Source organism: Filicampus tigris, chromosome 13 (genome assembly GCF_054856515.1).
Source record: "Filicampus tigris isolate MCC_2025a chromosome 13, RoL_Ftig_1.0, whole genome shotgun sequence".
Classification (NCBI taxonomy): domain Eukaryota; kingdom Metazoa; phylum Chordata; class Actinopteri; order Syngnathiformes; family Syngnathidae; genus Filicampus; species Filicampus tigris.
This window is the reverse complement of record NC_141229.1, coordinates 8,296,117-8,313,053: the sequence shown is the minus strand read 5'-3', so window position 1 is coordinate 8,313,053 and position 16,937 is coordinate 8,296,117. Positions and strand designations below refer to the sequence as shown.

At 42.3% G+C, this 16,937-nt stretch overlaps 1 protein-coding gene across 5 annotated transcripts in view; it reads right to left on the bottom strand.

Annotated features, from left to right (window-relative positions):
- Window positions 1-16,937, bottom strand: part of rcan3 (regulator of calcineurin 3) — a 40,654-nt gene that overhangs the window by 19,456 nt on the left and 4,261 nt on the right. Inside the window, exon 1 of one of the 5 annotated variants that reach the window (XM_086049729.1) lies at window positions 7,287-7,560. The exons of the other annotated variants lie outside the window; for them this stretch is intronic. Coding sequence (XP_085905855.1) covers window positions 7,287-7,373 — 87 coding nt within the window. The 5' untranslated portion in view covers window positions 7,374-7,560. Of the gene's footprint in view, window positions 1-7,286; window positions 7,561-16,937 lie in introns of those variants that run through there. 5 annotated transcript variants of the gene reach the window in all.

Below are 16,937 nucleotides of genomic sequence, written 5' to 3'. Positions count from 1 at the left end.
AAACAGCGTGCACCATTTTTCCGTGACAGGAAAATTGGGCTCCCATTGCCTCCCTTATCATCTCTGCCCAAAAAATGTCATGTGCTTTCATCATCTTGGGTTTGAGTGTTTTTCCTGTTCTGTGTTCGTATTAGATTTTGTTGAACGTTTCATATCCAACTAGCTTGTTGGCAAGTTGTCATCTCATGCCAATTTTTATTCAAATCTGATCCAGATTGCTTACATTTGGCAGCAATTTACATTTCACAATGCTTATATCATTGTCATATCCCATTATTTTCTTGTTCATTGCTAACCACAGAAAAACATTTATCTCATTTTTTTCCCCAGGAGCCAAAAAAACCCCAATTTACTCACAAACCACCTACAGTAAGAGGAACGCTCCAAAAGTGCTATCGTTTGAAGTGCAATGCCTCGAAGTCCAAAAAAACGTAAGAGTTCAAAACACAGACGTTTGCAAATCACAGCTACTGGTGAGTTTAGCCTGGGTTGGTATAGTGGAAGTTATGGATAGTCTTTGATACTGTGGAGTGTACATTCGCACTTCAGGTGCAACTTTTAAAATATATCATGTGTAAGCCATGTAATTTTAATTCTAACATTGTAAGATGAGTGTGACAATATTAAACAGTTTCGGGTTTGCGGTAGGCTGTATTTACGGTTTAAACTATTATAGGCAATTATATTTTTTAAAAAATGATCCTGGTGTCAATTACTCTTGTTTTTTAACTATTCTCTAATGGGCGAGTTCCACATCCCCCATGAATATTTTTACTGGGCTTTACTGTAAATTCATTTTATCATGGCCTTGTTTGCGTCTAACATCATCACTTGATCATCATTTTGTCATTCTGACGGCAGTGTAACCGGATCCACCTTCCAGCTCACGGGCGCAAGCGCTAACCTTCAGCCGACACCTGAGCCGCGGCGCGTCTCTAAGGTTTCAGGCCAATGTGAGTCGCTCAGCTCAACCTGCGCAGTCGCCCAGACCGCGGGAGCAGGCACACCTGAGCCACCACAGCCCAGCAGTTCTCTGGGCCCTGAATCGTTCAACCCTGCCACACGGGCTCTGGTTTCCGAAAAATGCAGAACATGATCCGGTCGCAGTCTCTTCCATCCCGCGACTCAAAGAGCGGTCACAGTGCATCCTGACGGCCGCGGTCACCTGCTGCTCCTGCATCACGTTAACATTCGGAGCCAATTCACGTTTTAATCAGCGACGACCGAGCGGCCTGTCAGTGTCCTTTCACTCAATGATATCAAAGGATGACGGATATTTGCGAGCAGCAATCAATTCCTACTGATATTTACGGTGACTTTGCATGAACACAGTAACACACCTGCATGGGAACAGGCCTTTGAAAAATATCCTTGATGGATGATGCCAAAAAAAAAAAGTCTTTCATTGACTTAACATCCATCCATTTTCTGAGCCGTTTTAGATAAAATAGCAATCGCATTGATGAAAGTATGTTTTTTTTAAAAATTATTATTCATGTGAATAATACTATAGTCCAACCATTTTAAGTAAACGTTGAATGCGTGATCCTCGGAATGGTTCAACTGTCGAAAAATGCAGACTTTGACGATTTCCAAAGGAAAATATGATCCAAAATCAAAGCAAGTAGGGATGACAATACCACTTTTTTTTCAGACTCATATCAGGACGAGTATTCACTCTTTGAATACTCACCGAGACCTCTAGTGCCTTTGATATGTAAAATTTAATTTAACATAATTTAACTGCCAAGGAGGACTCAATGTCAGATTTTCTTGTGGAAGTGGAAGTTAACCCAAACGTATTTTTTTCAAGAATATGTTCTATGCAAGCCCACTAGTTGAAACAAGGCTTTCTGAAAAGTATTGCATTTGTGGAATAAGAGTTAATTCACTCGTTTTTAGCTATCTCTGGGGGCGGCCATTTTAGCGAGGGGCACGCTGCTCATGTGCATTTTTACCACAAGCTTCCTAAGTTCCTGTTTCATCCACGGGTACATATGAAATTGTAAATATGGTTAAGTATTATTGTACAACAACAATATACACGATGTGTACTGTATATACTGTATTTTAATGACATGGTGGCGGCGGCGGGCGGGTGATTGTTTAGTTCACTTCAAACCAGGAAACTGCAGTGTGTAGTGAAGTTCCTTGCCGCATCGCTTAAAGAAACGCCTACATCTGTCGGCTGTTTGGCATACAAAAAAAACCAAACTAATAACACAGAGTAATTCTCTTCCATTCTATTCCGGTGCCTGTGGTTTTTATCGTTCTACAAGTTATCTTATTGCCTGTTTTTGCTCTTTTCAAGTCGCGGTTTAATCAGTTGCAGTGCCTCGAATTTTACGGTATGTGCTTACATGACAACAATAAAGCCTTTTCATTCCATTCACAGCAAAAAGATGACTGTTAAACCTCAGGGACATTTGCTAAATGGTCGCAGCATCGCAATGAAACGATGCAGAGCTTGACGCTTTCTTTTTGACATGGTCACAAATGACAGGCAGTGACAACGTGTTGGAGCGGCCCACAGAAGGCGGCGAGACAACGAGAGCAAAAAAAAAAAAAAACATGTCAGACGTCCTGCTGCACCATAAATAGCACGTTAGTCATCAAATTGCTTATTGCGACGACAAAGCCGCGACGTATTTGAGAGATTAGGACAAGTGGAAAGTGACACAGAGTGCTGCAACGTTCTTCTAGCATTCACAGCGTTCATCTGCAAGTATGTTATTGTGACTGTGTCTGTAGTTTTTTGTGTGTGTAACAGATTGCAACTCATTCTCTGTAGTAATCATTTTGATTTAAACTACTCAAGTGATTGCCAACAGGTCATAAAGTCGCCACGATTGTTGCGTTGGATCTTGCCTAATTGAAAGGAACACATTTCAGTGACGGGGTGGCGGCAACAAAGCACTTAACAAGAGAAACAACCATTTGGCATGTGATTTAATGACTTAAACAAATGGAAACGGAGGAATAAGGGCAGGCGGTCCAATAAAGCGGGAGTGGGGAACCTTTTTCCTGTCAGGGGGAAAGTCCACAGAGGGGCCACACTTCTGTAAGTATTACATATGAAATAAATTTACATCAAGTTCATATTTATTATCGATATTATGAATTTTGAGCTTTTGTGGCTTAAATGTTGAGGGTTTTTAGCTGTGCACGGTATATACAGTATTTTCGTTAGGTGGCATGAATTTGGCCGAAGGTATAGATTTAGACTCTAATGACCAAACGCGCTAATGCTTGTTGATGATGTCATCGCATCTCCATTAGCGTAAAAATGGCTTCAAGCACGTCTGGCCAGAGAGCTGGAGGAGCTCCTCTAGATCAAAAAGTTACCCAGCCTCCCTGCTGCTTGGGTAGTATCAGGGAATGTTCTACGCGATGCTATCTCGCGCTACTCCAGCTAGCTTCTAGCTGTGACTGGCTAGCCAGCGTGACTAAATATGGTTCAGAGCCGTTACTCTAATTCACTAATCAACTCCATGGCGGTAAATAACCCAGTGGTTTGACAAGTTTCGCTATCACGAAAGTAGGAGTAATTAACAGGAAAAGACTGTGAAGCCACGCGAACCGCTAAGCTAACATGAAATGTAGTAGTCGCAAAACACTGGAATAAGGTGATTCGTAAAGTACACTTTTCACAGAAGTCTGGCTGGAACCTCGTTACAGCGGGGAGTAATCAACTATGAACAGAAAATTGTCAGACAAATTCAAGTGTCTAGAGAGAAAAGAATAAAGAGCTACATAGTAAACTAAACACACAGGAAACATCCGAATACCTCAGTTGAGAGGAGGGGGCCTACAAGGTCAAAAGTATTTCAATATATATTAAACTGAATATTTAGAATCTCATCAATGTTATTTGTTTGTTTGCACCATAAAAGTGCTGAAATGTTTGACTTTGGAGATTAGTACAATAAATGTTCTCATAATTCGATTTGATCAGGCTTTATCTGAGTGTTTTGTTGTTGATATCTTGTATTATTTTTTACTATTTGACTCATTCAGAGTCATTTCATATTTAGCCATTATTTGCCCAGTTAAGGCAATTGAGAACAGATTCTCAATATAGGCATTCGTAAAAAAAAAAAAAAAAAAAATGGGGGTGAGTCAATTACTGGCAGTTTTTTGCTATTTACGGTAAGAATCAGCCCCTAGGGTTATTACTGTAACTCAAAAACTCAAAATCTGGCAGGCATGTGCTGGCGCGTTCATTTTGGAAATTCAGCCCCTTAAGCCAGTTTCCGTGAAGAATTAAAAAAAGATTGGTAGGCATGCCTATCATGAGTAGAACTCAAAAATAATAACCCATAAATCAAAACCAAAAAGGAAGTCTTTCCTTTTGGTTTGAAGCACCCACGTTTATTTAGCCAGTTTGTAGAAGTGCAAGTAGTGCAGCAAGTACCGAATACCTCTTGACACTGTCAACCAGAACAGAGCATCATCATCTCCTGTAGCAGACATCCCAAATGAAGTGGCCTGTGAGTGAACATTTACTCCCTTCATGCTATGACCTTCACCATGTGTCCTGCGTTATGCTAACGCCAGCAGACTTTACAGGTAATGATGGCCCAGTCACAAACAAACATGACAATGGCCCGCTGTCAGCCCCGCAAAAAACGAGCTCATTGACCCTCACGGCAGCGATGCGGCCTTTGTTTTTGCCCAGCACGGACGCAAAGATAAGTGGAAGGAAAGCCTCGCACCAGTACGTCCATTCTGCCGCGATGGTCCGACCTACTTGTTCTGACTATAGCCTCTCTGTTTGGCTCATTATTCATGTAACCGAGCGGGGACTTAGCCAAGAGCTCTATGCTTTTACTCCAACAAAAGGGTACTTTCACACTAGCACACTTTAGTCCGTCATAATCAAACTTGCGTTTGTTTTCCCCGCCAGCGATGAAACTCGGGTATGGTTCTAACTTCCAAACAAACTCTGTCGTAGTTCGCTTGTTGAATCCACACATTAAAGGGGAAGCCAATAAAAACATGTTCTTTATGGAGGGGCAAAAACGGGTGGCTTAACTCATATTCGACAAATGCAATATTAATCAGAATGACTAATGGTGGTGCATTGAACATATTATTGTCAAGAAAATGTTTTGGTTGATGTCCTCTTTACATTCTTGTGACCAATAAGAAAAGACAGCAATCTGAATTGCCATATTTTGGTTGTCTCCAATTTTTGGTGAGTAAAAAATTACCAAGTAAACATGGCAAAGTTCATAAACCCAAACTTAATTGTACTAGAAAAAGCAAACTATACATTAAAAATGTTTTTCTTTTTTTTTAATTGCTTAAAAAACGTACATCAGTCCTCCCATTGTTGCTAGTTGCAAGCCTATCTGGTTATTTATTATCTTGTGAGATCAGGGTCATCAGATAGGCGTACATTGTATTAAGTGATAATATTGCAAAAGAAAAAAAAAAAAAAAAAAAAAAAAAAGATTAGACTGACTGAATTTAATCTACCCTTACACTCTATCCTTCTCTCTGCAGCAGAGAACCAGGATTAACCATGTTCTCTGTGCCGTTTCGAGTCTGTCTGCTCTTTTAATTGTGTGTGCATCCTTTTCTTTCAGGGTCACAATGGCATAGGTTAACCCTTTGACCGATAAGAGCTGCCCGACAGGAAGCTTTACTAGAGGACAACACTTCAGCTGCGACAGGCCGTGTACCGTACAGTCCGTCTGGTGAGGATCGACGAGCACTAGCCATCGAAAACAATCAAGTGATTCGAGTCTGACTACGGCTGGAAACTTGGAACATTCACGCAACAGAGGAACAGCCAGTATGTGTTATATATATATATATATATATATATATATATCTTATTTGACTTTCTACAGTAAGTCCCCATATGTGTGAAATGAAAAATGGAACAACAAAATGAGATCAGCAGCAGAATGAAAATGCAAAAGATTTTGAATTTCACATGATATTTAGGTCACGTTGTGCTTGACAAAAAGAACAAAGTGTCCAAGAATAAATTATTGAAATGTAAATGATTTGAATGTGCAGGGATGAATGAGCACGCGGCTATGATGGTAATACAAAGTTTTGAAATCAATAAATAATCGTTTTTATTAAGCTGGATGTCAATCAAAAATAATTGTGATTTGTATTTTTTCCATAATTGCCCAGCCCTAGCAACATGGCATCACGCCATGGGACAAGACAACTTCAACGTCAGCATCTGGTGTGACCTGTAACACACTTGCCAGACACTGACAATTGCTTTCAACACAACACAGTGGTTAAAGGTAGTGTAAAAGTTTACACTATTACCTGCAAAGGTAGAGTATTCGTGCCCTCACTATCCATTCCGGGGTGAACTTGCTTTGACAGGCAGTATAACAGAATATCCATCAATCCATCCAGCGCTTGTCCTCATTAGGGCAGCGGGCGAGCTGAGAACTATCGGAGCTAACTTTGGGCGGGAGCCGAGGTACGCCTTTTGGTGTCAGGCGATCAATCACAAGGCACCACCATGCTGCCTATTTACAGAATGTTTTTCATGTCCATAAAGTATTGGCTGTCCTGTATAGGATTATTTCCATGAAAGTTAAGCATGAAGTATGACACATACCCACGCAGTCTAAACTGGGATCCAATGAAATATTAACAAAGACAACGCTGACTTGTGAGCCGCAGTGTCACAGAGATGTAGTCATTTAAAAATGTGTCCATTTTTCCGGTTGTAGTACACAATGACGTTAGGCTGCACTGCATCACGCCGAGAGAGGTTTCTAATATTTTGGTTACCTAACTACACGAGAGGGACAAAAGATTAGAAACACCTCTCAGTGTAATCCTGTGCAAACTCTGCAACCACAAACAGAATGAAACGCATCAAAATGATCAGGATTGTTTTTCATATAAATTGTGCAGGTGTACCTAATATTGTGGCCGATTTATGTATTCCTAAGGGTGGACCTGCAATGCTGATAGGAATAAAGAGGGAGTGAAAATGCGCCTTCATCTGCCTCACCAGCTCATGCATGCATGTGTCCACTGTCCCGCATGGACCCCCACACTCAAGTCATCCCACCGCCACCATCCAAGAGCACAGGTTGCGCATTCTCTCGACTGCTGCATCGTTAATCAGCGCCTCATTACCGCATTACAAGGCACCGACGGCACACTCCTCCCTCGCGCAACGTGCGCGCCGCGCGTAACCGTGCACCCATTGATAAAATAACATCACGTCTGCATTCCACGCACGGGCGACAGCGACAAGACCACCAACCCCCCGCCCCCCCCCCCCCCAATCGTACCTGCATTTTGTGCGACGTAAACACCTCGACGTCTACCTCGCAGGCGATGATGGTGACCATCTCCAGTTTCATGTTTATGGATGGCATTCCCCTCGCGTCGGTTGGGATTGCGTGAGAGAAAGAAAAGGAGAGAAAAGTCGCTCTCTCGTGCGCTCCGCGCGTGCCCGCAGTCAACTTAAAAGTCCGCGAGACTGACAGAGTGTGCGAATGTGCGCTCGGCGGACCGGAGGAGAGCTGCTGAGTGATGCTGCAGCACAGCCACAACTCTCACAGCCCCTCCTCTCCCCTCAGTGCCACATTGACGTCATCAGCACGCTCACGTTTACGCCACTAGTGAAGCGAGCCGCGCAGAGGGACACTGCAGAAAGAAAGCCGCGGTCCGGTTTATTCCGCTTTTTTGCTTTACAACAGTGGAAGTGGGGTTAGAAAGACACTTGATGAGGGAAAAAAAAGAACCTGGTTGTGTGCCACATGTGCTTAAAGGTGAACCTTTGCAGTACCACGCGCAAAAAGCAGCCAGCAGTACTGAATACACAACACAAGATGAACACAAGATGATAGTAATGAATTCAAATGTCATTAACCCATGCCAGCCCCCCCCCCCAAAAAAAACTCTAGAATGAAGAAATAATAATAAAAATAAAGACATGAACTACTTTTATAGTGTGAAAAATTGTGTGTTTGACTATTTGCCCGGTTCAATAAATTGCTGAAAGTTCATTGGCGACTGTGGCTCTCCTTGCCCACGTGAGAGCTTTGAACAGGGGCGGAGCCATAGGTGTGCACAGGCCCACCCAGATTGACAGACTGCCCACCCAATGAGATTTATGAAAAAATATATACTTTTACATTTTTAGTAAATTATGAAATTATTGGTGATTTTTATTTGACTGAATATTAAGAATGGCATAATTTTGGTTGAAGTACCGATCGTATGAAGCTCACACATACAGTAACTTAAATTTGTGTGACAAATACTTTTCTTGGTTGACAATGGGCTTGATTCAAAAATCTATGTCGTGTAAGTGCTGGGCAATTAAGTTCAATTACAATTACGATTGCTGCACGATTCACAAAATTGGTAAAACCAAAAAAACAATTCTTGACATGCATTTATAACCAACATACTATGTTTGTTTACACAAGGAAACCTTATTAGATTCCTTATTAGGAAATGTATACATTTGCACCATTTTTATTGTATAATAACTAATTCTATAACCGGCGGTTATCGAATAGGTCACAACATTTTTTTGTGGATAAAAATGTATGGTTCCTCTTTATCATCACAGTCTGCCTGTTTTGTGGCTAACCCTGACCCAAAAGACGGAGCAGAAAAACTGTGTGTGGCGGTTGACACCCACTTTTCAAAGCGCAGTTCCTCCACCAAGAGTACCGAAATGGAATAGTGTGTCAGAGCCGAAGCAACATTACATAAGTGTCAGCTGCTTGCTCTCAGGCTCGCCTCGCTCGACAACGCATGTCCACGTTGTGGCCGGCCGGGGCAGGCAATCGGCACATTAAAACACATCAATGGAACGTTAAATATGAAAACATGACGAGCGGTGTCGTTGACTGGGGATTAACCGAGTCGCAGCACTGTCACTCACAAAGCAGCCGATGAGGCGCCGCTTTCCTTAATTACAAGGACACGCGGTGAGACACTTTCCACCGCAGCTCAGCACCAGTCATTACAAATATCCCACAGACGCTCCGTTGCATAATCACCGAGCATACCGTCGTCTTCTTTCCGTCACTCTCATCATCCCTATCGCTCGTTTCATAATAATTGCCGGGCCGAGTGAGGCAGCTAAGTCCCCAATAAGCCATTAATATAAAAGCTGCAGGTGCTGAGGCTATTTATGTCCGCGCATGTCCATGCAGAGCAGACGGAACACGAGTGGACTGTGGGAGGACGAATGTGACATTCCTGCACCAAAAAAAAAAAAAAAACTCTAATCCATACCAATTTAAACTTAACTTCACTCATTAACAAGCTTGTTAAAAGTAAGTCACGTCCATCCATCCAATATCAATAGCGCTTGTCCTCATTAGGGTTGCTGGTGAGCTGAAGCCCATCCCAGCTGATACTCGAGACTGGTCGCCAGTGAATCGTGAGCATAATGTATGAAGTCCTCCGTCGCTATAGCGCGCTTCATTTTTTGTGGCTTCACTGCATCTCTTTTTTTGTTAATCGTACATTGTGCATTGAGATAGTTTAATAGTTCCCGGTTTTTAATGAGAACAATTCCATTCTATTCCACTCAATTCCACCTGGGGGCAGCATAAGACAGACAGAAGACGGACTGATATGCTGTTCATTAAAGGGAAGTCAAAACCGAATATCTTTGCAATATGTTCTATGCGCCTTCACTAGTCTAAACATGGCATTCTGATTAATATTGCATTTGTGGAATATGAATTAAACAGCAAAATCCAGCCGTTTTTAGCCATCTCGGGGGCGGCCATTTTGTCACTTCGACCGACCGTAGCCATGATTGGTCGTTATCTGAGCGCTGAGCAACTTCGACGTCATCGTCGGTCGACTGAAGTGACAACCCTTGAGCTAGCTAAAAATGGGTGCTTTCTCATATTCCATAAACGCAATATTAATCGGAATGCCGTGTTTAGTGGGGCTGCATAGAACATATTCTTGTTAAGAAAATTTTGGGGTTGACTTTCCTCTTTAAGACTGCTCTACTCAGCTCATCCATACGGCACTAATTTTAGTCATTTTTCCACAAAGGATTAAGAATACATGCCTGTCAGTATGGTTATATAATGACGTGTGTTGAGTACCCAGTTTCGGTGCATGTTGTGCTACACTTGATTTTTTCTAGCTAATGAGAATCGATTATTGTATTTTCTTTTTTTGCAAGTCGCCTTCTGTCATTTTTATTTGGCCTCGTCATAATCCTGTATATGAGATGTAAATATTTGTCTTAAAGATGTTAAATGATGAAAATAGAAACTTTTCTATTATTTCCACGATACACAGGTATATCACTAATTCCAAGTAATGAGTTTATAGGCACTGTACTCCTGCGGTTATTGTTATTTGATTCATTTATTGTCAGTTTCTAGCTGGTAGGCCATGTCAATCACTCACAACCACTCATAATCACATTCTCACCGTCACTGAATTGGAAATGAACCAGCACACAAGTCAAATGAGTGTACCGTGACTGTACCGTCAGTGACGCTTGGGTATCATGTCAGGCTATTTACAATACTTAGCTACTGCGTAACACCACACTGCCAACACACCCCGCAGCGGAAACACAAGCAGATCATTGTTTACTGATCCACACTGAGTAGCTCCACCTACGGGACTGGAGTGGAACAACATTGCAGAGTCAAAGCAAAATTGCAAAACCAAGGTTTGACTGCTTGACATACAAGGCCGGATGCCTTCCCGGCATCACAATGTATCACCACGTTGCGGTTCTGCAACTGAAAAAATTAAAACTCATGAAAAACACACACCCACTGGAAATGTAATGTATGCATCGCTCTGTTGAAACACGGCTTATTTCTGTCCCTCGAGGAGTACTCTTCACTAATGTGGGAAAATTATTGCACTTCAAGGTAACACTTTGTACCTTTCCTAGGGCCATAAAGGTGCAGCAATGTTCCCAAACCGAAATAGTCAAGTGCCAAGGGGTGCAAAGCAGTTTGTCTAAGAGTAGCATTCCAAGAATGAAGGCAATTAACACCTATAGGATGAAGGCAATGCCTCAACCAAACAGTAAAGTTCAGTTCAGCTGAACCACAAGTTGGCCACATGAAGGCTGTCCCAATTCGAATGTTGCTTCAAATGCTTGTCAGATATGTTCGTATTAGCGGGACATTACGACCGTAACAACTCTGTTCAATTTGTGACATTGCAAGCGCTAACATGTAGCCACCTAGCATTGTGACCTAAGTGTGGGAACCGCGCAACCAGGAAATCTCTCAAGTCAAGTCAAATGTATTACTATAGCCCTTAATCACCAAAACATCTCAAAAGGGCTTCACATGCCCGCAGTTGACAAACATTAATGGCATCCCCTACTCATTCACAATTCTCTTTAGATCTGTCAGTCAACAAAGTGGCCTTCGAGTGGAGGAAATGAAGCTACGACATCTTTCAAGGTGAACATGAATAAAGGAAAAACACCAATATGCTGTATGTCAGTGGCGTGATAAGTAGAGACAACAAAAATGCTGCTCAATATCTTGGCATTCATGGAAAAAGACCTTGATGCGGAAAATTGATAGGGTACAAATGTAGCTATCGCTGTTGTGCCTGTGCACATTAGAGCAACTGAATAAAGCAGTCGAAAAGCTCGCTGATGAGAAATCATTTATATTCCGTAGTAGTTTTCTGTAGATGGAAAAAAAATAAATAAATAAATAAAAAAAAATCACATGCATACACATGCAATGCGAGAGCAAGGTTAATGTGTATGGGCCTAGCGAACAAAAAAAAAAAATACAAACTCTGTGCTGTTTCACGTGTGGATACAGAATACTCCGGCCTCCCCAAAATAGATGGCTGACATTGCAAGTACAGTAGAGAAACACGCCGCATTAGTGCAGTGCAGGCGTCAATGTCATGTCATTCACAAGCCAGCCTGCATGTACACACAGGCACGCGCACGCACACACACACACACACACACACGCACAACACACGTAAACACAGTCCCCCTCAATGCCAAGCGGGATGCCAAACCAGCTACGGGTGCCAGCGCCAATGCAGCTGCTCTAATCTAGGCCAAGCTATTTATAAAGCGAGCAGCACACATTCATGCGCAGGCAGCTGGGAGGCGAATAACGGGACAGAGTGAAACATCCACATGGGTGAGAAAGACAGGGAAGGTATGAAAGGCGTGAGTCCTGGCGTGAAGATAGAAACGAATACAGACACAAAGGTCCTGGAAGGTGCAAAGCACAACTGAAGACACAGGTCCGCAAAAGGCGGATTCTGCTCTACACGAACCCACACCTGTTATTAGATTATTTGGGTGCACAATTGTAATTTAACTTGCTCATGTTTTTGAGGATAAGTCTTGTTTTTTTAACCTGTGCAAAATTTTGGTAGTGCAACTTTTGGGTTTTGACAGTAGTCTTATTTGGGGGTGCGAGATTTAAAGAAGTTTTTTACATCTTACATCTTCATTTATTGAACAACATACAAGACCATGCGTGTCCGATGAAACATTTGATTACAGAAAAAACATTGTCCTGTCCGCATGCAGATAGAATTATTCTTACATCAACATCCATATGTATTTAGAAAAACGGCCTATAAATGAAAAAGAGGTCTACTAAAGAGCCTAAAAAAAAATAATCGCAAGGATTTAAAGGCGAAATCAAGCCAAACACATTTTTTTCAATTATATGTTCCCAGTACGCCAACTAGTTCAAACACGGCATTCTGATTAATATTGCGTTTGTGGAATATGAGTTAAGCAACAAAATACGCCCGTTTTTAGCCATCTCAGGGCTCAGTTAACGACTAATCACGGCACACCTTCAGAAAACAGCTCAGCCGTGATTGGTCGTTACCTGAGCAGTTGTGATGTCATTTTTAGTCGACAGAAATGACAAAATGGTCGCCCCCAGAGATGGCTAAAAAGAGGTGGATTAACTCTTATTCCACAAAGACAATATTTATCAGAATGCCTTGTTTCAACTAGTGTGCTTACATAGAACATATTCTTGAAAAAAATATGTTTGAGTTGACTTCCACTTTAAGTCAAGGTACCACATTACTCACGTTTGAGATTTTAGCAAGGAATGTTTGATATGCGATGTCATTTGATAATCTTGATGTATACAGAATACATAGAATAATGATGGACAAATGGACAGTACGTATATAGTGCCTTTGAAAAAAACAACAACAAAAAAAAACAACAACAGGATGATATTCCAAACGTGAGCGTCGTCAGATTTTGGCCCACATCTCACATCTGGTAGGCCACCAGCAACTGTTGAGCGTTTTGACCCGATACAACAACGGCTTAGGGGCCATCAGGATGAGCCGGCAACATTGTGTGAACGGAACAGAGACAGAAGATAAGGAGGGGCTTGCTATCGCATGCTGTCGTGTCCACTGATTGCTTTGCTTTCAAAAAAAAAAAAAAATGGTTTGAATAATGGGGTCAAATCTTGGAACAGGTCAGGCGAACTCGGCAAGCCGCGTTTATACACAACGGCTAAGAAAACCAAACATAATAAAAAAGAAAGCAGGAGAAAAAAAAAAAAAAATCAGGTCAGAAAAGAACCCGAGGCTGTCTGAGACGCTTCGGCGGCCACTTTCTGAGAGATGGATGTCATTTTGGGAGGGATGCAAACATCGGCGCAAGAAAAAAAAGATTTTGCCGGCTCGAGCGCTCAAGTTTTCCCAAATCGCACACTCCTCAACTTGCCAGCCTTGAGCCGCCGTTAACGGGGGCGTTAGGCGTGAATGAGCACCGGGGAGGGAGACAGTGAGAGGAAATAACACTTGTGGGTGAGGAGCACAAATGCAGGAATAATCAGAAGCCACAGGAAAGCAAATTATTTTGAAGTGCCACACCGACTGCAGAAATGAGAGAATAATTGACATGAATAACACGTGGCAGAAACGTGTTACAATACAACAAACAAAATTGACAGCACATCCAGGAAAATTGAGTGTAGTTGTAATTTAACTTTTTGAAAGATTTACCTTGGTCTTACATTAACCAGCTCAAATTTGGGGTCTGATTTCAACCTGAGCAACCTTTCGGAGGGTTACGGTTGTCTTATATTAAACATGCACAACTGTGATGATTGATGTTAGTCTTATTTTAATCTGTGCATTTCTTGGAATATTTATGTAAATATAATCTAATTTTATAGAATAAATACTCATTCTTAACATTTTTATTTTGGAGGGTGGATAAAACACATTTTATTATGGACATATTTCTCTTGTGCTAATCTTGCACAAATTATTTGGGGGTAAAAATACACCGATACCACTTTTTCGGACCAATACAATTACAAGAATTTAAAGAGGAAAACAACCCTAACACATTTTTTTCAAGAATATGTTCCCAGCAGGCCCACTAGTTGAAACATGGCATTCTGATTAATATTGTGTTTGTGGAATATGAGTTAAGCAGCAAAATCCACCCCTTTTGAGCCATATCAGGGGGCGGCCATTTTGTCACTTCTGTCGACTGAAAATGACATCACAACTGCTCAGGGCTCAGGTAACGACCAATTACGGCTCAGCTTCAGCAAAACAGGTCAGCCGTGATTGGTCGTTACCTGAGCAGTTGTGATGTCATTTTCAGTCGACAGAAGTGACAAAATGGCCGCCCCTAGAGATGGCTGACAACAGGTGGTTTAACTCTTATTCCACAAACGCAATATTTATCAGAATTCCTTGTTTCAACTAGTGGGCTTTTTTTCTAAGCCTTGCCACACATTTGACTTGCATATAGCATGTAACACAAGGTACATGGTCTCAGTCCGAACTCTAGGGGGCACTGTGCAATAGGAATACATATAGAAGATAACAGACAAAATTCTGAGACCAACAAATCAAGAAATGCCAGACAAGAGTAGTACAAGATATAAATTAAATCTGTGACAGGACAACTGAAGCGATACTTTATCCCACCATTGCTTGTTTTGCTTTACTCGATGTAGAGCGTGTCACCTGCCCCAACTTTCTGACTGGTTGACAAAGATCCCTTTTCCCCAAACGCTTACTATATTGTCACGTTATTTGCACATCTAAGACCCGCCTTCATAGTCAGTTGTGGAAATACAATCTAGTTAAGGGTTTAACATTCTGAATTGCAAGGTTAGGCCTAAACACGATCCCAAACTGATCAACTTCTTGGATCTCCACAAAACCTCTTGCCAGCAAATGGTCTGAATGCCTTATGCAACTCATAAGTTGGTTTATTGCGATGTTCTATTCTTGAACACGCCCACAGACCATGTCTTTTTTTAGAGCCGATTGAGCTGCGGAACAATCTTGATTTAAATAGAACTGCACAGAGGCTTACGTGACATTTCTGAATAGTACGGTTTTATAATCACCCGCCATGTTGCCAGTGAGAAGCCTGGCGGAATGGGGGGCGGGGGCGGTGGGGGGGGGGGGCGAGCTGAGCTGTCACTTTTCTTGAGGCGACCGTGCACAAGACTGATCATAATCGCTCCCAGAGCGCAGACATCTTTTACTTGACACTCTTAATCGGAAGGTTGGATGCATGAACATTATGGGTACTATTTCCGTGCGCGGCGTGACGTGAATCTGCGCTGGGGGCGGACTAGACCGAGTTTTGGTATTTTGCGCCGTTGTGGGCATGAACACAGCTGTCTTGAATCGCCGCGAATGGAAGCAACTCCCTTAAAAATTGGCGCGCGTGAGGCCCACAGTCCTTGATGGTGAAAGCAGAGAATGATTTGCTAGACTCCATGCAGGAGGTTCAGGCGCACATTACGGTGTCAGCAACTGGAAACAGGCCGAATATTCAGTGTCTGTGAGTGAAAAGCTGACATTCCCTTTAGAGCCTCATTTGCATACAGAGGTAGGTCAATAAACAGACTAATATTGAAGCCGCAGCGGGGGTAGGGACCAGCAGCACTCACTCAATCCGCAGAGCATCATGTCTGACCTTCAGCCTATAGAGCACCACACTCCCTCACGTACATTTCGACCCCCCCCCCCCCACACACACACACCCCGACAGAACCAATACCAACACCTCCTTTCCCCAAGGCCAGCAGACAAATACGGACTGCAGTCTGACAAATGCAAACATATCGCCACAACACCAATATATAAAACATGCCCAGATAACTCTCTCACTTGAATCATGCCAAATTTGGAACACCCCATAGGAAATATTGTAAAACCAAAACAAAACAAAAAAATCACGGTGTGACCTTCATCCATCCCCTGACCGCAACCATGTTGAAAACCTTTGAAGCATCTTCAAGCAAAAGTTAATGAGAGGCATTCTGCAAAGAAATTCACGAAACAATGAGAAACGAGAAAACATGACAAGCTCAGCTTCCCTGGCGTGTTGCACATCTCCGCTCGCATAAGAACATCTTGAGCTTTGTGGCTTTTTCGCCAATATGGTCTCTTGAAGTAATTGTGCTTGATTGTACTGGGGAGATTGCAGAGCTCTTCAACTCATATCGGCAGCAGCAGCAGCAGCAGCTTTTCCCCGCACTGATTGGCCCTCATGGCCGCTGACTGACCACTGTCAGGGACAAAGTGACAGTATAATGGCCAAGCTGACCTTTCCCTCCACCAACACTAATTTGTCCCTCCACTTTACGCAAACACACATCCATCATACAATGTGCAGTAGATGTTCTTGAATCTTGGTGCGGAAAAACAAGGATTAGGGACTGTGAGAAGATTGTTGTTAAATATTTACACATCAGGGCTATTCAAAGTATGGCACAGTGAACCTTTCCTCAAAATATATAAACGTGTCAGATTTATTTTTCAGTAATTTTTTATATTTTTTTCAAGAATATGTTCTATGCAGGCCCATGAGTTGAAACACGGCATTCTGGTTCATAATGCGTTGGTGGAATAAGAGTTAAGCCACTCGTTTTTAGCCATCTCTGGGGGGCGGCCATTTTGTGACTTCTGTCGACTGA